Below are 22,771 nucleotides of genomic sequence, written 5' to 3'. Positions count from 1 at the left end.
CGACGCTAATAGCCTGTCATAGAATTCTAAAAAAGCAAACAAAACCACTACTAGCCTTTCCAAAGTGACCATGTCCAATTTCACGTATAAGTTCAACATTTTCCGCAGGGACTTCATAGTCATCCGGCTCGTACACTCCAACACTTGAATATTCCGGGTTTACAGAAGCATATATTGGGGGCTGTTTAGGTTTCACATACCTAGAACATAAATCAGTTTAAAACACAGCAACACATCAATTAACCATGTATAGTTGTATACCTTGTCAAATTAGCAGCTGAAAAATTTACGTGAGCAACTCAACTATAAACCAAACATTAAACACAGTACAGCTCACTAATGAAAGAATGAAGAAATATTCATTGTAACTCACCTCTTCCATATCACATAAGACAGAAAAAGAATAGGTAGAGCAAACAAAAGTGTTGCAACAATTCCAATAACAATAATTGTAGTTGTGGGGAGTTGTGATGACTTTTGGTCGACTTGAAATGATATTGAATCTGACCGTACACCGACTCCTGCTACAGACACTGGCAATATGGTAGCAGAAAATTTTCCCGGTGGCAATTTGGGTAATTTGCAATCAACATCTACATCTATTGAATGTGGAATCGAGCAACAATGATCATGGTTGATGCTCTGGTAAAAAAACACTAAACTGACTTTACAGAGTTTAAATAATAATGAAACAATATTGTCCAACCAGCAATTTCCTAGGAAGGTGGTATGTTAGCTCATATTTAAAAAGTAAGAATTCAATTTATATCAATAATTTAATAAAAATTGTCGATGTTTTTAAGATTTGCCACATGGTTTGAATCTTCAACATTTTGGTATGGCACTAATATAAACAATAAACATAGGCCTTTCCAGTTTGTAACAAAGCAGCTGCAAGCAGCAGACCAAATTTTTGTTCAGCATTTTAACGTAAATATGAATATCAGTGTGCAGTAAGTTATCTTGCATATTAAAAATTATAGTTTAGACATTGTTACAGATGATAACGAGCTAACTAATTACCCCATCTGTGCTCACAATAGATACAATGTAGGAAATAATTATGCTATTTGGATTCTTTGGAGGTTTCCAGTGCAACGTAATCAAATCAACCTGAAAATGTATGATGAAAACAGTAGATATTAACTATTGTACTAATTAAAATATGAAATAAATTATGTTGAAACTATTTTTGAACGTTTACTTAAAAACTTCGAAGATAACAAAGCTAAAACAATTAGCAAGTTCTTAAATACTTTTAAAATAATTTAATATACACCAGACCAGATTAAATTACAAGCATTGAATTTTAAAATCTTTTTAATTAGGCATTTAATTATTATTACAACTGGGGCCTAACATTATCAATTTCTGCATGTATGTTTGAGTCAATTTTATCCACATCTTTCAATTTCCTTGTTCTTTTGAATGTGATCAAAGGTTGACTGCAGTCGACAGAATTGCATGCACTGACTTCAATGAAATATTTCATGAAGTGAACGAGGCTAAAAAACAAAGAGCGCTTTTATCAAGTGTGAAGAACATGCAAACATCATTTTAGTGCAATTACTTACCCAGTAATGGTAAAATTAGTTCCATTTACAATAGCTGTTTTGGCGCTGGACTGGGTTATTTCAGGCAGTGCTAAAAAGTGTGCTTGATAAAAAAGTTTACTGCTTTTACAGAACTTTCACGTTATAGCTATCAAAACTTACTTGTACTTTCAGCAGTATTATTCACTTCTGGTGATGATGCAGGGTCTGTATATGGCATATTACTCACATTGGGTGGTGATGTAGCATTCCTACCTACCACACTTCGTTTTTTTCTATTCTCCGCTTTGCTAAACATACAAGTACATTTGAAAAATCATTAAAGCAATGTAATACCATTTGTTAGCCGCTTTTAACAAAAAACTGTTTTTGATAAAATGAAAATTACATACCCATACAAACTGCTCTCTTCATAATATTCATTCTCAGCTGTATCTGAATAGCTAAACATGAATAAAAAATAAAGAACCTCAAGAATGATATATAAAAGTTTTTTTTTAATAAAAGAGACAAAATGATTGATAAGTGTGCTGCAATAAACTGGAACCTTGTTCTCGGGATTAAACTATTAATTATATAATCTTCAAATGTCTGGTATGAGACGGCTTGTTCTTTCGTTTTGTCATAATCTACTGGACAGGAACAAGTTCCCTGCATATATAAATATAAAACTGGTAAGAACCCATGCAATGATGCAACTCTTGAAAACTTTACCAAACAACATAAAAAGTAGTACTTATATTCGTAGTTTTAAAGGTGCATTTAACATCTACTTGATTCTACAAATGTTTAGTTGCTTACAGCTATGACTGAATAGTTGTCAGTAAATTGTAAACAAATTTACCAGAGTTTATTACAACATGCTGGTATGATTAAAACAGTGTGAAATTCAACAGGTCATCACGGAATAAACGCAACTCATGACACATGCTTGCTATGAAGGTAAAAAACTTTCATACCCAGACGTACTAACCGTTTCGTCGTCATTGTCTTTGGTGGATGATGATGAATCTGACGTGGGTGTGGCAGTGTCTGTAAAATGTTGCCTCCCTAAACAAAAAAATTCAATTATTTATACTCAAAAATCACTCCAAAAGCAGACGCTATACCTTCTCCATAGCAGCTGAGACCTAGTTTTTCTATTTTTGTGCAGTTTGTTAAGAAAAGCAGCTTATGAACATTTTAATACTTTCCTTGCAGTGTACACCTAACTCAAAATTTTTCTTAACAAAAAGTTGCAATGTAATTGGTGTAGTTTCATTCAAATGTGGGCATAGCCACATATTGGTGTTGATTTTTATCTATAACTATGTTGTAGTGTGGCTAAGTAACAAATAAAATAAAAATGGGATATAGTTTGGAAGTCTGCTTGGAAACTCGCAGTTGTGACATAATATCTACATGGATATAAGCAATCACAAAATACTTAATGACGTAACAGAATAAAATGAAACAAAAACAGGAATAAAGCCGTATTAAAGTGAAATAAGGAGCATTTATTTTTAAAGTTCCATAAAACTGGCATCTCTGTTAAGGCCGTCATTAATGCAATTAAGGAAGTGAATGGTGCACTGCTCCTCAATTCCGCGATCAAGGTGGTTATTAGAAACAAATTTTCATAATTGGAATAGCAAATGCGGTAGTATCTTAATGCTTCTTAATTTCAACTTACGTACACCTTACACCTTACACCGTACAACTTACATTCTTTTACTTACGTACACCCTTACAGTTCACACCTCCTCATACATGTCAATCTATGGTTTACAGTCAAGCATTAAGATACTGCCGCAGTTGCTCTTACATGTCGGACCGAGACCAAGGACTTCCCAAATTACACCGTGAATTTGCGAAGTTCGGCAACCAAAACGATTTCATAGAAACCCAAACTGCAAAAGCCAAAAAGAAACCATGCCATAAGCTCCTGGAATACAGACGTAAGCCTCAGAGTGGTATAAGATTCCACAGCTCATGACATTCTCTCCACAACTGAGACCCATAAAGCGTATAGCTAAAGATCTACAGGGCGTTGTCAATGTTGATCCCACACTCAATGCTATCTTTCCAAACAAACCTCTAAGTCTAATAGCTTACCGACAACATCCCAACCTCAGAGACCTCCTGACGTCAAGCAAATTATTCGACACAACTGAAGAAGTGGGAAAATTCCCGCCAACACACCAGATGTCAACTGTGTCCATACAACCGTACGTCCATACGCATACATCTTTATAACGGACCAAGTAGTCGGCCCTAATGGATTTATGCATCGCATCAGTGAAAGATTTCAATGCAACAGCACTAACGTCATCTATGCCATGGTTGACTATGATGTGATGACACTCAAGGCTGGTGGAAGAACATGCTATTGAGAGAACCACATATTTTGCACAGTTCCTCGATTGCATTAGTTGAGTTACTGGTTATCCACGTGTTTACTGAGGTTGTTTTGTCCTGTAATGTTAAATGCCCAACCAAGTGCAAAGCTTACAAAGTTTTTATACAGAAGTCTGCATGCCTACTAGACAAATACAAAACTTTTGGCGCAAATTACGTATCAACGTAAAACCAAGGACAATTAGGTGCTAGTTAGACTTGCTAATTTTAGGAATAAAAGCAAACACATTCCGGTTGGGATAACTGTTTAAATTTAATACAAATTGTTGGAAAACATGACGTGTCGTCTCTCATTGAACAATTGCATCTAAATGATCTTAATTTGTGAGATGTTAAGCAGGTGGCTATAATCAAATTATTTAGAAGACGGCAAGCTGCTTTTTCACTCTCTAAATGTGATGTTGGCAAAACCAATATTCTTACTTACAGTAGTGACACGGGAGACGCCGCACCAATACGCCAACATCTGAGAAGAGGTAGAAGACATTCTAGAGGATATGTTAAATGATAACGTTATTAGTCACTCACAGTCGCCTTGGTCTAGACCTGTGTTAGTAAAAAAGAATGACAGCAATGTAAGGTTTTGCATTGACTACAGGGATGTCAACGGTTGCACTAAGAAGCACAGTTTTCCTTGGCCACAGATCGATGACAGTTTGGACCAACTTTCGGGCTTTCGGACCAACAGTTTTGACCAATATTTCACCACACTGGACCTTAAATCTCGTTACTGGCAAATACCGATGAGTAAAGATGACCGTGAAGAGACAGCGGTTACTTGCCATCACTATCCTAGGATAAACATCTCCAACGCTCTTGTGCAGCCTGTAACGCCAGTCGACAAGAAGAGAAAGGTGTTTCTCCATATTTCCTTCTGACAGGTCGAGAATTGAGGTCACCAGCAGATTTGATGACTGGACAGCCTTAAAGTCATCCATCATCGTTGGCAATCTTTGATTTATGCGGCTTGTCCACGAAGTCGTGAAAACAAAACTCGACCAATGTCAGCAATTCATGAAAGCATGTTACGACAAGTCGGTGTCGAGACAAGTGGAGCTTAAAGTAGAAGACAAGGTCATACTGTGAAACACTGTCATATCAGAAGACGAAAAGAAAGTTTCACCTCCCTTATTCTGGACCCTACAAAGTTGTTGAGTAACCTGTAAATAATCTCATCTGCAATCACGAACGTACGTAAAGGGAACATTTTAACAGGCTAAAACTAAGCAGAGAAGATTATCATACAGGGATGCCTTTCCATAGTCAAGCTCATCCCCCGGAAGATGTCCCCCAGCAATTGGACATGCCCTTGACTGGAGCTTACTTGTTTAATAACCAATCAAGTGCAAATCGCCATGAGAGTAATGATTTTAATAACTTATGTAACTCCCGAATTAATGGTCGACTTCGTCAAAACCATCGACGTGCCATTGTGTTGATATAGTCATAGTATGTTTAAATTTCTCTCAGAACAAGTTATTTTTAGTTTTGCAGTGGTTTGTAATGCAATGTTTGTGTTTACTATATCTGTATAGAAATGCTGTACCTTGATTTTCGTTTTTATTATTGCTGTGATAATTGTAGGTTTTGTCACCAGTGCACCACTTTGCTGTGTGTAAAGAAACATTTTTGTAAACTTTTGTTACGTGACCCACTATATGTAGTCGAAAGGAGTTCCTTAAAAATTAACAAGTTCATCTGGGTAACAAAAGTAATGGCTGTTGTAGTTTGTCATTGTATTTGCCATATACTTAGCCAATAGGCAGTTATGCTGATTGATGTTCAAACAATGCCGAAGCGAAATTTATAAGAGGGGAGGAATGTTTCGTTGTTTAACGCAGGCTTTATCATTTCACAATCTTGTCTGCCTGCGGGTTGAAGCGCTTGTCAATGTGGCTGCGCCTTGTCTGTTGCTAGAACGAGTGATGATCATTCTGCCGACTAAGTACTGCAGTGTAGACGTGCCTAGTTTTTACCGTTTTGAAATAGTTGATCTGATAGTTAACAGCAGGTCTCTTTGACCCAGCAATAAGAAAAAGGCCGGTAACAAAAGCATCTTTCAAGAAAATAAGTATCTCATATGCTATATCCATTGTTTTTAGTTAAAACCAGTCTGAATTAAAGAACAAAGACTTATGATTTCCCACTGAAATGATTTAGCAGTTTAGTGAGCATTAGTGTCCGGTACTGCTACAACCATCTGGAAAAAACTCAAAATCTAAAAAATTTTGTGCTCATGCAAACTCTGAAAGTGCACCGACAAGATCCTGGTAGAGTTTATCATTTATCTTCTATAAAATAAATTATATATTTTATTTAAAATGTCAAAAATGAAAACACATTGACCAGACTGGTTGTCACACTTGCTTTTCAAAAATGTTCCCTACAAGGGATGATATTTGTTCCTTGGTTTGGTTACTGGTACCAATCAAATAATAATGTATTGCACTGTCACCACCACTTGGCAGAGAAATATTTTTCAGAGTAAGTATATAATTTTACATGATATGTATAGTTGTACACATGCTATATGTACAGTTTGCACACATGTTATGTACAGCTGTACACATGCGATTTTGTTTTGTTGCATGCATGCATCTTTTACGAGATTATATAACTCTTTTGGCATGTTTCATTTCACAAAATAAAAATTTCCAATCGCTCATTCACACACAAGTTAAATACACAGCACAAACATTTATGGCACAACAACAGAGTGTTTTCTAGACTTTCGAGTTGAAATACAGTGAATGAGGAAAGTCAGGCACATATTTTTCTGGACTGAAGCATGCTACGAATATAATATAACTGAAAGCTGTTTTTGTGCCCAATCTAGATGCCCTCGGCTAGTTCAACCATACCTGACGAATAACCCTGGCAAGCATGGTAGTATTGCTCTGCTTCTTCAGGCTTACTCTTCCATGAAACGATATAATACTCAATCTTTCCATTTGGTTTCTGTGGTGGATTCCATTTTACCAAAATAGCTGATGAATTTACAGCTGTTGCAACATCCAAAACTGGCTCAGAAGGCTCTAAAAATTTGCATCCAATTAGGCACAAACATGTTTTGTTAGAAACAGCAATTACAACAGTCGTTTTGAACTCACTGTCAGGTGGAGTTGTAAAATAAGATACATTGGATGCAGCACCTTTCATTGCATTTCTTGTGGTATATGCCACTATATAAAATGCATATTGAGTAAACGGATTAAGCTTGTTTAAAAGAAATCGTGTATGATTTCCTTCTGTTTGACGAACATCTTGAATAGTCCAGCTGCAATAAAATTTTACTACAATGACTACATATAAAATATGAACGGCAATACATGACACACATAGCAACAGCATTTTGCTACAACAGAGCTACATTGTGCTAGCACATTTGATACGTTAATTAAAAATGTTTTAAAAAACTTTTTAAAAAATCAACACAAAAATTGTTTTTATAAAATCAACAACCACAGCTCTGATATAGTTTTGCAAATGTTAAAGTGTAACTTGTCATCTAGACCAGTGCCCCGCAATGTTCTTCACTCCTGACACACATGTTCAAAAGTTGACTACACACCCCAGCATTGAGCAAAAAAATGGTTCCAATAAAGATGCAAGTTTCTACTGCAAGGAGTGTTGTGTTCCAATTCGTAAATTGTTTTGTACCGAAACTGTTAAATGGACTCTTCTTTAAAAAATACCTTCACCGTTCAGGTTACTCAGTTATGCTGTGACATACTAGTGTGTCATTTTACATCAAATGCGGAGCACTGATCTAGATAAGTGTTTTTGTTTATTTGATATCTTTTTTACATAAAGCTGTAATATAGTTCAACAAGAGAAGATTTAGTCACTTCAAAATCTATACACCAACATGTTAAATTATGCTACATGGATTTAAGGCAGTACTATCATGTAACATTTGATAAAATGGTCAGAATATTAATATCATAACAATGCCGTTTTTGATAAAAGTGTAATGCCATAAAAAGTCCGTGACAAAACGTAACTGCACAAAATACTTGCCTACTTCTTCCACACGCATCAGCTCCTTGATGTTTGGAAATATTAGTAAATTTTCTAATAAATATAAGAAGATAAAAGATGTTTAAAGATATTTTAAGTGAAAATATGTTTCCCAAAGATACGCAATTGCATTGCTAAAGTTTGAATTTTTGCTTATTTGTTACACGAGGCATAAAAGTAAATGATTAAGAACAGCTTACGATTCACGATAATAAACTTGATATCCAATCAATGTGCGTTTATCCTTAAACTTTGGGTTTGACCATGAAATATCTGCAACACTAGGCGAAGGACATGTAGCAGTAACATCTGTGATAACATCTGTATTACCTAAAAAATAGAAGCAATTGAAATTAAAATTAATTAATTGAAATTGAAATTATTTATTAATCTATTTACCAACCACCTATGCGAAAAAGGATATTTCACTTTGCTTTCAAACCAGTAAGAAAATAAATTAAACACATTTTCTTACAGTTAAAAATAAATTCTGGTAACTCCTCAAACGAAATCTATTTCCATATTATTCTTTTACTCCAATTAACTAATATCAATTTTTTATACACCCTTTCTTTTAACTTCACCACCTAAATAGAACAAAAACATGCAGCATGACCTACTTATGGTGAAATAGTCACCTTCTATTGCTTGCCATATAGAAACGCCTAACATACAATCATTAATGGGAGATTGTGTTAAAAGGGACCTTTGTAAAACGAAAATAAACTGATCAAAGCCTTCCATCTGAACAATGTTCTAAGGCCAACCATGACTGAGCTCCATACATAAGAAGAGGCACAACTATAAAAAGTTTGAAAAACACTGCCCTAGCTGTAACATTATCATGGTCTCACCAAACATAATGTACTTATTGTAACAGCTTCTTCTGTCACAAAACTGGTTCCTATACTGTTTGTCTCCTAAAAAGACTTTTCAGTAGGTTTACTTTCATGAAAGGGCTTCAAATATATACAATTATTTTTTTCAACAGAGTACCATTTATGTATCACTGTAAAATATTTATTCATACATTGATACCGCTTCTATAAACAAATACTGTATATAAATTAAAAGCTATAATTTAACAGTTTACTGATAGTTGGAAAACTACAAAAGTTTACATTGTGCTTATTTCCTTCCATTCCATTTTAAAGGATTCCCTCTTTTACAAAAGAAGCCGATTTACTACGATTAACACAAAAGCTCTAATGTATATAAAGTTTCCTTAATCGTTCTTACAAAGAGCTCTGTCTCCATTGCTTGTTTCCGAGATATCATCATTATCTTCCTCTTCTGGAGTAAGTTTACAAACTTCATCAATTATTTGTGGGCATAAATAAGGATTAAAATGAAAGAAGGCCTTTCCTTTAGTGATAGTAAAATTTCTGTTGTTTTTTGAATCTAAATCCCACAAGTATTTCAAGTTTTGATTGTCCCACACATAAATGCTGTAGCCAATTCCATTTCTAGAAAATCAAAGAAACAATTAGCAAAATTAATATACAGTTTGACAAGCATTAGCAGGTTATTTGTTTTCAGAAGGTTTTTCAAACAAGACTCAGTGTGATGGTTCAAAACAACTACATTAAAATCAGCTAGTAATCAGACTGAGACCAATGCATACAAATCAAACTCAAGCAGAACCATTTGCCCCACAATTGCAGTTTTCAAATTTATGTGTGAAATAAGAAGTACTGAGAATATTGAAAAACAAAGGATGGTTCTTTGTGTCATGTTCTGTGCTTACAACTTTACAACATGTTATATTTGAGTTGAATATGGAACAGATCCACTCATGCTGTGGTAATGTTCCACAAAAGGCTGTGTGAAATATATGAAACATCTGATGAAGCAAGCTGGAGCTTGCCAAAGCTTACAACTAAAATATGTAAAACTACATGTTATCCTTAATTGTGCTACCTGTTCACTACTGTGAAATATGTTACATATTATGTATAATTGTAGTCAATGGTTTCAACACTTTTTGTTGTTTCAATAGTCACTATGTAACAAGAACGTGCCAAAACAACAAATAGTTGGGTTCATAAGAATATGGATATCAAGCACGTTGATGTAAACAAATCCTGAGTCTCTTTGTAACAGAACCAATTGAAAATATATAATCAATACCTCGCTTCATTATGTATTAGTTTTAACATACAGTAGTTAAGTTGGTATTGCTAAAAATGTGACTCAAAATATCAAATTCATTGCCAGTTATTACATATATGTGGTGGCATTAATGGTATCAGAATATAAATATAATGCAAATGCCAGTACTGTTTGAATTAAGTACGAACACAATGAATTTTGCGTGTACAACAAAAAATTGGAATTGTTTAAAATATACTTTCACCGAGTCCGGTACTGATAATAGTAATAAAATATGAATCCTTCACTAGTACACGTTCGATCATTTCAGACATTTGCAATACCGACAATGAAGAGCATGTGCAATTAATCACTTACTTACAAAGTCGTTCTACATCCAAAAAGCTTAGACACCCTACTACACTTGATTCAAATGTCAGCCATTAAGCAAGTTAATTTCATATGACATCACTATTGTCACCAGCTCATTGTAATTAGCAGGAAATTTGAAATACGTTTTCAGCAATAATTGCCTCACCACAATTTTTTATTGAAAAATTCTTTTTTGGTATACTAACTGACAGAGCCTATTCTTTGGTGTAACGTCAACTTGTTAAAAATTCCTCCTCCTAACTTTAGAATATATACAATTCAATAACAGATATATCATTGCTACTTGACTCTTGCTTTTTGCTGATAAAAATGTACAATAATTTCCCATCAAGCTTAACATTGTTACTGGTAATCAAGTATTTAGGTTCACCTGTGTTTCAAGTATTCATGCTCGACCAAACCTCACAATAAGTTGCTATTCGGGTTTGGTTTCGTATTGGCCCATCCTTACTATTCTACTCTACCCTTATGCTGAAACACCTGTAATCAAGCAAAATTTTATAGACACAGTCAGATTTCAACAGTTAACCTACATTGTTCTCAAAACTGACCAAAACTCATACATATATATCTCAAACATATTATAGTTTCATTTTCTGCATTTTACATTCTGCCTCCTGTGCAATGAGATAGGTCTAATTTGTAGTATAACCCTGTGTGGGCAAAATGTTTCCATCCGCACCAGTATGACAAGGATCTTACCTATGCCTGCAGCACAACTACATACGCAATCGTAATTAATGCCATTAGTTATAGTTTGCAAATGTGCTCAGTATGCTGGATGTCTGTCACTAGCGATCCCACAATTATCTGGCAGAGACAGATAATTTATTAATCTGATGAAAACAAGCAATGGGAAGAGCAGTATGCAACGTACTGCTGCAGGAAACAGCATCATAATAATAATAACAGCTAGTACTTGGCAGGCCAACTCCAAAACGTATTGAAGTTAGACCAGAATTTTTGCATACAATGAATCGTCTTAGCCAATCTAGGTTTCAATATATGCAGATTGACATAGCCGTCGCAACAGTTGCCAAAAAATCATATGTTGGCTGCAAACAGCTAAGTCTAGTCAAATGTTGCCTAGTCTGGCCTCACCAGTAACCAGACTTGGTCCAGCAATAATATGACAACGATCAATAGCAAAAGTCCTAAGCATTTTATTCCAAACCCTGGCCACTTACCAACGTTGAAATACCTTTGATGTAAATAAAAAAGTTAACATGAACAAAATCGAATAAAGGATACCAAGAAGATCGTGAAGAGTAATTACAAAAACAATGTGCATGAAAATGTTCTATTTCGATTAGTGTTAAAGTGAGAAAACATTTGATTATTTATTTCACAGGTTTGTCATTGTGTGGCCACTGAAAAGAAGCTGATGACATTGCGTTTATTATAAGTCAAGATTCTTTGTGATAAGTAGTGGCCTTGGATTCTATTGCTAAAAGCATACCTGCATCTGCTTCAAAAAAGCAGAAAAAGTGCAGGAGTCACCCACATCCCAAAAGGTCAAAATTTCCAAGTAAATTTATGATAGAGATGATCAAAAAGCATTTGGTCAAAGTGAAGGAAAACATAATAAGGTTCAAAACCACTCTTCAACGAATTATGATGTCACATCGAAACATATAAGTTTTGGTATGTATATTGGAATATCATCTGCATCAAAATTATTGCTAGGTTAACTGTGTAGAAATAATAGTTTATCAATTTCTTACTGGACAAATAAACTGGAACCAGTAATACGTCGAAGGTTTTTAAAAAAACTGAGAGAAACAAGAGGTGTAGCTCGGCGGATGACCAGGGATCCGATTTCTCGCACATCTCCAAATGCTTCTTCCAGCTTTTCAACAACCACAACTCCCGCTGTAATTAAGTGTAAAATGTTTTATTTGTAAAACATTTATTAACACTTTGAATTGATCTAAAACTCTATACTCACATCCACCAGCGATACTGATAATTAGCTGTCCATCAATAATAGTACATCCACGAAAAACCTCCATTGACTCTGTTGTATCAACTTCATATGGTACTTTCAAAGTGCATTCTGACAATAAAAAATGCGCACATGAGAATATCAGGGATTGAAGAAAAATCATAGCATTTTGGTGTCCAAATGGAGCATGTATAATTAATATATACAGCATACTGTACCATATTATCTCGTGCCCATTAATTTGTGATATATTGCATTATTCATCCCAACCTAATTTTAGGCTGGTGGATTTTTATTCATACATTACCGATAATGTATGCTGTCTAACAGAATTTATTGCAATATTAATAACCAATAGAAATGCAAAAATTTAAATTTCCTAATGCCTTACGTCTATAGCAATTATCCCCACATTTTTCGCATTTTTCTATCTCATCATTTGAGCCTTTCTGTGGAGGAGGTACTGAATGGCCAACAGGGCAATCCTTCACACACCTGTCTTCATGTTGAAGCCAATTCTTTTTTGAGCACTCAATTGGGGAAATGCACTGCCAGCCTTCAAACTGAAACAAATAACTGTGTACAAGTATTCACATGTTTAACTGGAGTATTGTTATGGAGACAATCTCTGTTCATTATTTTGTAGAATTGTATTGGTTGTGCCTAACCTTGTTTTTTTTTATGAAAACCATAATAAGTTTAAACTTGAGAACCTAAATTTGAAGTTTAAACTTGAGAACCTAAATCCTGCTGAACTGTAATTTAAACAGTCTACTCTAATTGTTTAAAGTGAGGGGAAAGTACAAAAACAAGTTCGCCTTACATCAAAGAGTAGCTGTCAGTAAATAGTAGTTAAGCAGTTATTGCCACAAATAAATGACAAAAAACTGCAATTTCATCGCTAAATTATTATGTAGGCGGCAGTTCTTATTACGATACAATAAAATAACAACAGGGATGACCCAGGTATATGGATCAAGTATGAAGAAAATGTTTCGTGTGGCTGACAACTAAATAGTAAAAGGTATAATTAAAGCGTAATTAAGGGTAGAACAGAAACATTGTGCGTGAAGTAAGTCTAAACTAGCTTACTGTTGGTGTATTTGTACTGGTTAATGTAGATGCTAACCTACAGTACAGTGCAGTCATCGCTGCTAGCCTAATCTATTAACAGTAACTGCAATAAAAACAAGAATGCATTATCAGTTTATGTATTGTAATCTTTGACATTCCTATATTTAAAATAAACATTGCCTGAGGTACTAATTGCCTACCTATAGATGCGTATTCCATCCAAAACGCTTTAGCTAGCTTACCACTACTAGTCTACTACCAAACCTAATACCAACCACAGTCATCAAGCGCATTGTTTTTACATTGTGATATCAAAATGTCCACCATCTGCATCGTAATTGAGGCCAAATTTGCAATAAATTTAGGCAATAATTGCTTAAGCACTACATAATTTCTTTAAATCCATCCACCAGTATTTACCGGTAACTACTTTTCGATTTAAAGCCATCTTGTTTTTGGACTTGCCCCTCACTTAAATAGTTTTGATATGTGATACTGTTAAGGAATTTCATTGAATAATTACTTGAATGAAGAGGAACTTACAGGTATGTATTGTGGCAAAGACTTACCATGATATATCACTGACACTGGCACTAATAACTACATATATTAGCCAGTGCAGTGCCGTATGCAGCCTGAAATAAGTGAAAGCTTTTTTTATGGAAACTGAACCAGAAAACCTCAGTGTTAGATGACTGTTCTTGGAACAAAAATAGTGAGGACCGTAAGGGCCAAAATCCAAAAATTCAATATGTGGTTGAAAATTATCAGTGTTCAATGTCTATGGTAGTTCATTCATTCATCCAACTAACATCATTAAACAGTTATTTGTAGGGTTGGGAAACCGGCATTTAAATGATGATGGGAGAAATAATTGAAATAATATTCTTTTACTTCACAACCAACTTAAGTTAGTATACTCCAGTTTCTCTCATCCGCACGGCATCAAAAACGAATTCCATGGAAACAGTGTACAATACTAGTTGTGTTAAAGTACTGAATGTTTGTATAGAATATTTACATTTACAATCAAGACGAATCAGTAAATGCAGTCTTCACCATTTGAGCCATAACCATAATGTCATTCCCATTTAACTCAATTTTGTTAAATGATGTGTTTTCAACACTTTTGTACATTTACATTTCTTACCAACTCAATCAAAATTTATAACACATTTTGTTTGCGCACTTACCAGTAACATATCCTGTGGACATTTAGCAACACAAGTGTGTTTGTAGTAGTAATTGCGACAAGCATAGCAAACCTCCATGGAGCTATTCTTCTCATTTTTTTCAAAGCAACCACCGAGACATTCTTCATTACAAACACACTTGTTTTTTGATTCCTTCAGATCACATGCGTATTTGCACTCCTGTGGGCAAATTCCTGTTAACAAAAAAATGAAACTTCAATTTCAGTAAAGATAAAATACAGTTGGATGCTAATGTTGTTATTCCTATTTCCAAAAACCAGTGTGTTGGATTGTAGTGGAAACATTGTATTCAAACCTATGCATAGTGAGCAAGCTCTAGCCATGTTGGATTATGTAAATTGTTTTGTCCAAGGAGTAAAAACAATTATTCAAAGCTTTCACTACCTTATTTATCACCAGATATTGGTTGTGAAAAATGGTTGCGCTGGAAACATAAAGACTGTCAATGTTGTAACAGGCCAAGCACAGACTGTTGCAACAAAGATTGAATTAACAATATGTAGGGAATGGGAGGCTGTAGTTTTAGCTTCAGTTTCTACACAGTTAGAAAAATAACTTTTAAATGAAAATTTTGCATTTGTGGTAATTTTCAGTAGGGATGTCTGATTTAATACGGAAATTCGACAAAACTTTTTATCGAAGAAGATTTGCTATCCAGAGGATGGTAGGTCCTCTAGTGCAAACAACAGCTTTGTAATTATGTATGACTACAATCACTACATAAGTATGAAGACCTAATACAGACATCAGCATGGCTCAGTTGTGAATAGGGATGCACATAGTAGAATATTGAATCCTTAAGATCTGAATATCAAAAGATTCAAACCCAGTGTTATTTGTTTCATGTGTTTATGTTATTTCATGATTAAGGCTTTCATTGGCACATGCAGTGGATTTTTGAAGTTAAAAAGCAATACTCACATACACACGAGTAAAACATTGTATTCACATGCTGTCCTGTTTTGTACCTCTTAGCCTGCTGAGCGGTTTTGCCATAAACATCGTTAAATATAATGCCTTAACGCATGAGTTTAGTTTATAGATTTGTGAAGCTCGAGCGACACTCTCAACAAGAGAGGAAGTTGTGACTGAAAGATGGGCTTGAGCCCAACCCCTTTCAAACTTGAGCCCAGCCCATTTAGATTTTGAGCCCAGCGCAATGTTAAATTTCAATGTTAAGGCCAGTGCACTTTACTTTCAAGGCCAGCCCATTTCCATGTTAGCCCTATGCGTCATATGGAGTAGTAATGCGATCTCTATTACAGAATTTAAAATTTCACATTTTTATTCAAGTATTTGTATTTTTTCTTTTGTAATTGAAATGAGCTGGGCTCAAAATTACTGTTTTTTTTCAGCAACTTACAAAGCGTACATCCTAAAACAAATTTGGATAAACCATCGGAGTTAGCGTTTTAAACGGAAATTTAAAATTGTAAAAAAAGCTGTAGCTTTGAGGGAAAAACTAATGTAAGATTTGAATTTAGCACACTCACATTGGGCAAGGTGAGTTGTTAGTTTCAATGAAACAAAGTTTTGTTCCCTGATCATTGATTTTTTAAATTGTGCAAAAACTTTCTTCAGTGCAGAATAAGTGTACTGCACCAATCTATCTTAACAAACAGTAGCTTTCCATAGAATGCAGGAGGACACAGTCAGACCGAAGTAGTTTTGCTCTAATTCGAAAAAACTTGATTTTGAGAAACTCTTCATTGTTTCACCAGTTAATATGCTTAAGAAAAGGAATAGCTAACTGGTTAAATTGAAGCATTTAGGATTAAGATAAAATCGAATAAAGCATTAAGAGAAAATAATATCGCGTTCAAACTTTATCTAAACCTAAAGGTTTGATCAAAAGTTTCAACTGAGAAGCATACGAATTGGCATAAAGTAATCAAATAATTTTTCTTATTCTATAATTAGGCACAAACCCGCTTGGCATGCTCTAATTCCCCAGCAGTGCTGCCGTATGGCTCCAGTGGCATCCTCAGACATACAGTCACTCACAGATGTACCACAAACGTTTATGCATTCATCATCACCATTTTTAATTATATCTGGCACACCTATGTCAGTGTTACCATGAACCTAAAACAAAATATTTGGTTTGAAATACTGCGCAAAGTATGCATACATGGATAATATAATTCAAGAATATAACTTACCATATCATGCTAACTGCGTTAATAATTTAAGTATTACGAAGTTAATATCGAAAGTGTTATACTGTTTCCTGCTTTTTGAGTAAAGTACTATTTATCAACTCACCTGTCCAAGTCTAAGCCAGTCAACAGTTGATAAATAGCAGAGATTGCCATTGTTTTCAATCCTTGCACTACCCTTCTTGATATACCGTAACTTCTCGAAACCAAGCTGAAATAAAAATCATTTCTAATGCAATAGCACTTGTAGTTGTATAAACATCATTTTGCTTCACACCTTAGTAGTTTTTCATTGACACGTTTATGTAAATAATACAATCTATATCTGGCAGAAATTAATTTCTGAATCTACTTTTTTGGAAAATGTATCAACACTATTTTTCAAGACTCAGGTTTATCCAACACAATACTGTAACCATAACATAAACCTAGCTCACTGCAGATAATCAGGTGTCTAAATGAGGTCGCATTCAATTAACAAAATCACTGAGGTATGACAAATATTAAATGATGTGATCAAAAGTCAATGAACTATGACCAGATTAACTATCACATAAGGCAGGTAAGAGGGAGTAAGGTGAGGGTACAACAAGGGACACAACAAGGTACTAACACAAACAGCTAGGAAGGGAACACAAAGCAGCATCACAATGTATTAACAAACTCATACTATTTTCTTTATTTTTTAAATTTAATTTTCATCAAACAAACTAGAGATAAAGATGAAGCACCAGTTTTTGATAAGCAATCTGCTAATTATTGGAATCCCATTCATTTGCAGAAACTTAATTATATATTTGAGAAAAACTCTCGAATGGCACTAATATCAATTTGTAGCCTTTTCTCGGATACAAATTTTGAAGAGTAAATAGCATCATACAAAGATCGATTGTCTGTTATTGAACTGAAATTTTCTTACCATTTGTCCCATATAATAGTTCAGAAAATATAGAACTAACATTTAAATAGATGTTTTAATGGTATCTGAAAATGCTAAAGTCTCTGATGCCAAGGTACTTCTAACAACACGCCTTGTTATTTTGGAATGCCAAGATAGTAAGTTCCAGTTGTTGTCTTCACCTGTCATAAATATCAGGTAGACGCCTTGACTTCCACCATCTGGAAGATTTGCAAATGCAGCATCAGAGAACACAACCACTTTAAGATTATCATTAGCACCTAAGGGTTTTTAAGTAAATTCGATATGTTCAGATTGGACTTTCTGAATCACTTTTCGATTCGATTTGATTATGAAAGTCACACCCATTGTCTGAATAATCTTTCTGGGGTGGCTCCAAATACGCTTATCTAGCATTTCAAAAATCTGTTAACAATGACAGAAGTGGTTTTTCTCCTTATTATAACTGCATTGCTTAATCTCGAAAACATTTAAATCATTTGAAAATAACAAACACTTGGTTTGTTGTTTTCATGTTCCTGTTCATGCAAGTCCATTGCCACAACTTCATTAAATTCTCTGCCAAGGAAAAGCCAACTGCAGGTCTAGGTGGGAGTATTTTATGTCTAAGACATATATCACAGGATTTTACTACGTCTTGCACTGTCTGAGATAAAACCTTGTTCAATGCATTAGTATTACATAGAAGCTTTTCCAGTTGTTGTCCACAATTGTTTGTGAATCTTGGTTATATAACCTTTAATCTTTCACTCTCTTTCAGGTCTTGACACATTGCATGGCACTTTCCTCAGCCTGAATTTTTGCAAACACACAGTACTTTACAGGATATCAACACAATTACGTCCACTTGATGAAAGGTGAAAGTCGACTAATTTGCCAAACATGATTGCTTTATCCCGTAGCATGTCTATTTTGGAACCAGCCCGCTTAGCAGAAATAGAATGTTGGCAGGAATAACTTCTGTTTCAAGAAGACTCGTTTTATCAGCAATGCACATAGGGAGAAGAATTTTCATAAATGATTTCAAATGTTGCCTGTCACCAGACTTAAAACACAAACTATCTTTGTGCATGCTGTATCAACAACATCAGTTTGACAAGTTTCACTCATGAAAACATTGGAATGTTTGTCTTCCCTCAATAGGATCATATTTATTACCTTTGTAAATTCTTCATTATGTGGTTCAGATAAATTAATTGATTTCTCTTGCCTATGGGGGCACTTTTCAGCCCAATGCATCTTGGAGTTACAAATAACACATCTTGATGTTTGTCCCTACTTGTTCATGGGATTTATCTTCTTGTTTTTCTTTTGAGAAGCAAGATAATTTCATGGTTTTCAGTAGAAAACTTCTTCTTTGATAGCAACTGATGATGTAGGTTCATCCTTTTGGGATTCTGTTTCACCAAAAACCCATTTCAAGGCAACTTTCATGGTCTTAAGCATAGGATCACCTCCTACGGTGAGTGCTAGCTGTCTTTCCTCTGGTATTAAATTGGTTACATTTCATAATTAAATCGAGAAGTTCAAAGGCCAAAACAGATTCTGGTTGCTTCATGTCGGGTTCTACGAGCCTGTTGTTAAGATGGTGAAATCTAAGATGTAATCATTCATGGAAACATTGTGACCCTGGCTGAATTTGTTAAACTTCGTATAAGAACTATAAACATCGTCCACTTTTTCTCCCTAAAAAGCCTCTTCAAGTTTTTCCAGGAGCATATTCAATTCAACATCATCATGAAACTGAGCAGCTGTCAACTCCAACACAACTTACTGAGCTTTTCTGTGCCTTTCAGATGAATCTAATAATTCGACCATACCTTGGTCCTTGTTGACAACACTGGTGACCTGCTGCCAAATACAAATTTTATTACGCCAACTTGTGTAAGTTTCAGCCTCCTTGAATTTAGGTGGTAAATTCTTTGAAGTAGCCATTGTAGCTATTCAACCATCCTCTGCTATCATGAAGACTCCAACAATTGGGTTTATCCAACACAATGCTGTAACGTATAGCACAAACCTAGCTCACTGCAGATAATCAGGTGTCTAAATTTAAAATTTTAGACACAACAAGGTACTAATACAAACAGCTAACAAGGGAACACAAAGCAGCATAACAATGTATTAACAAACTCATACTACTTTCTTCATTTTTTAACTTATTCTTCATCAAACAAATTAAAGATAAAATGAAGCACCAGTTTTTTTTATGCAATCTGCTATCTGCTAATTATTCGATAACAAAATATTAACAATTTTTATAGCGAATTTGATATTGTTCTACTTCATTTTAAAATATTTGGTGAGTGTAACGTGAATTTGGATGTTACAGTACTCGAAGATGTGTTAGTCAGTTACTAACTGGAAATAGAATTACTGGGAATTCGAACTCTGAATGAAATAGATTTTAACTAACAGCCAGGTAGGTGTGTTTAACACGTTGATTGCAAAAGCTTGATTCGCCTTTGTGGTTCCAGGTTCCAAATACCAAGCAATATTCATTTCTCTTGTTTTTTCCCAAATTTTTAATACATTTGTCATAAAAAAGTTTCTTCTGTTGTTCTTAACAGACACAATGGATGGCATCAACACATGTGAAAAAAAGGAAAACACTCATGGTTTTAAGTTTAGAGGCAAGACAATAAATATGAGATAACTCATGGTTGGTAGCGTGCGCCAGACTTCCAATTAAGAATTATCTTGTTGTTGGCACGGTCACTGTGTTTATAAAACTAAGCCAGATTTAAAAAATTTAGCTAAACCAAATTTAACTGATAGATCCTGAAATATTCAAAATCAAGACAGACCAAAAACAAAACTACATTACATACCTCCAGCAAATCTGGATTTTCAAACACCACCAATGAATATTTTTCATAGAATAGTTCTTGTCCACCGATCATGACCAAGTTGGGAAATAAATGGCTCAAAGATGTGAGACCATGTACACGATAAATTAAAAGATATTCCGTAATCACTCGAAGATTTGGAAATCTAAAGCTAAAAAAGCAAAAAATGTTTAAAAGCACCAAAATCTTTCGATATAATCTATAATCATTAACTAGTTGCAGATGGATGCATGATATTTTTTGTCATCAAAACTTGGGCTCTTTGTATGTCATGTCCACGTGATGGTCTATTTTATTGTACTCATTATCGCACTACATTTTTTATTGAAGAGCGGAGCGCCATCTTTTTTTATTAAGGAACAGGAGCACCAGCAGCCGCTACTCTGGTTCAAACCCTTCAAACAGCATACACACCTGCTGATATCTCTGAAATCTTTATTAGACTCATCATTGATCAGAAGTATTTTGATAAATCCGTTCACAATGGTGCAGTTTTGTAGATGTTGGAAGAGCTCTGTTGTTCCCATAACAATAAGCAATTCACACACTAAAAAAATAATAGCAATAAGTTTTATGCAAAATGTAAAAACATTTAGAACAAATCTGTTTCAAAGTAAAACATTATGACATTTTGTTTTCATTTCAATTTTTGATCTCAATTGTTTTAATGTTTAAAAATACTGACAACATTTATAACGCCCTATGCACGATTTTGTTTTAACAGACTTCCTTTCGGAATATCATCTGTTCCGGAGCACTTCCAACAGCAAACGTCAATAATTTTGGAAGGACTTCCTGGAGTTCTCTGCAAGATGGATGATATTTTAGTTTTTGGATCTACTTAAAACGAGCATGACAATCATTGTGAGTTGTGTGACGATGTGAGCTTTATTAGTGCACTGTAAAATTTTTGGTACATGTTATTGATGGTCAGGGAGTTCGAGCGGACCCCCAAAAAATTTCAGCCATTCAAAAGATGTCAGTTACATATGCTTCTAGACCAGTGTTTCTCAACCTTTTTGGCCCACGGACTATTTTCCCATTAGCACAAGTATTCGCGGACTCAGGTAATAAGAATAAAAAATAAGTTAGTTCAACACTAAAACAGTGAGATAAAAAAGCAGAAGCGGTTTGTTTATTGGGCACATATGCACTATAAATCTCAGTGAGAACCTTGAAAATTACGACCTTTGCTCAACCTATCTCAATGAGAACGTTGTCTCTGAACTTGCTTCACAAGTTTGTCGAAATCAAGAATTATGGTCGTTAATGCACACCTGATATCATCTTCGGGTTGAAGTTGGTTCCGGCACTTGGTTTTAAGCATAGCTAAAGTTGAAAATCCTGCTTCACACAAGTATGTAATCGGAATAGGCAAAAGAGCTATTGCTGTTTGTTTGTAGAGGTCAGAAAGGTTAGGTTGCTTTGATAGAACATTCGCTCAAAATTGATTCAGAGAAACAATTTTCAACTTGTCTTCCCACATCTGTCGACTTTGCAGTTCAATTAACTGTTCAGAAATGCAGTCTGAATGCACCTCTAACGCTGACACCTCAAAAGGACTTCGTACCCAGTTAAATATCTTGTTTTAATTTTGGTAAGGAATATATCAATCCAGCTCAGAAACAAATGTATTGAGGTGCTCAAGAATCATTCGACAAATACCGCGCAACTCAATATTTTTCTCCTCAAAAAATAAGCTCAACGCTGGAAAAGCAGTCATTTTCCCACTTTCCATTCGATGTATCCACAATTTTATTTTAGCTTTAAACGCATCAATGCTTTCTCTTTCATTTAAAATATTTTTGTCTTTTCCATGCATAGAGCCATTCCATTGGTTCACAAGGCTGGAAAAAATTAGAAAAGAAAAGCAATATGGCTATCCATTTGTCATCGCTAAAGCGATCAACAAATTCATGTTTCTGTTCTTTCAAAAAGTGGCCGTGCGCAGGCGAAATTGCATTGCGAGAGAAGGAAAGAAACAAAAAAAGCTTTGACACTTGGGACCTCCTTTTAAAAAAGAGAAGAAAAGGATGTGATTCGCTCACCAGGAGTTGGAAGAAGCAGAAGAGAACAAAAGAATTAAGGAATTGGATTGCCACCAGCGTAACATAAGAAATAAGCAAGGCTCTTAATCAGACTATTTTAAATTACCAA

General features: G+C 34.8%; 1 protein-coding gene across 1 annotated transcript in view; it reads right to left on the bottom strand.

Annotated features, from left to right (window-relative positions):
* LOC143451919 (insulin-like growth factor 1 receptor) overlaps positions 1 to 22,771 on the bottom strand; it is a 28,671-nt gene that overhangs the window by 3,278 nt on the left and 2,622 nt on the right. Inside the window, exons 2-23 of the mRNA XM_076952698.1 lie at positions 21,029 to 21,161; positions 20,597 to 20,765; positions 16,953 to 17,057; positions 16,616 to 16,772; positions 14,667 to 14,860; positions 12,791 to 12,962; positions 12,403 to 12,510; positions 12,179 to 12,326; positions 9,210 to 9,436; positions 8,171 to 8,300; positions 7,971 to 8,024; positions 7,061 to 7,227; positions 6,812 to 6,985; positions 2,527 to 2,603; positions 2,101 to 2,204; positions 1,946 to 1,996; positions 1,716 to 1,843; positions 1,575 to 1,644; positions 1,361 to 1,505; positions 1,024 to 1,113; positions 374 to 642; positions 56 to 200 (exon numbers count right to left, since the gene is read on the bottom strand). Coding sequence (XP_076808813.1) covers positions 56 to 200; positions 374 to 642; positions 1,024 to 1,113; positions 1,361 to 1,505; positions 1,575 to 1,644; positions 1,716 to 1,843; positions 1,946 to 1,996; positions 2,101 to 2,204; positions 2,527 to 2,603; positions 6,812 to 6,985; positions 7,061 to 7,227; positions 7,971 to 8,024; positions 8,171 to 8,300; positions 9,210 to 9,436; positions 12,179 to 12,326; positions 12,403 to 12,510; positions 12,791 to 12,962; positions 14,667 to 14,860; positions 16,616 to 16,772; positions 16,953 to 17,057; positions 20,597 to 20,765; positions 21,029 to 21,161 — 3,017 coding nt within the window. The remainder of the gene's footprint in view (positions 1 to 55; positions 201 to 373; positions 643 to 1,023; positions 1,114 to 1,360; positions 1,506 to 1,574; positions 1,645 to 1,715; positions 1,844 to 1,945; positions 1,997 to 2,100; positions 2,205 to 2,526; positions 2,604 to 6,811; positions 6,986 to 7,060; positions 7,228 to 7,970; positions 8,025 to 8,170; positions 8,301 to 9,209; positions 9,437 to 12,178; positions 12,327 to 12,402; positions 12,511 to 12,790; positions 12,963 to 14,666; positions 14,861 to 16,615; positions 16,773 to 16,952; positions 17,058 to 20,596; positions 20,766 to 21,028; positions 21,162 to 22,771) is intronic.

Source organism: Clavelina lepadiformis, chromosome 4, assembly GCF_947623445.1.
Source record: "Clavelina lepadiformis chromosome 4, kaClaLepa1.1, whole genome shotgun sequence".
Taxonomy (NCBI): Eukaryota; Metazoa; Chordata; class Ascidiacea; order Aplousobranchia; family Clavelinidae; genus Clavelina; species Clavelina lepadiformis.
Note: the sequence above shows the minus strand (reverse complement) of the source record. Positions and strands in the feature narration are given on the sequence as shown.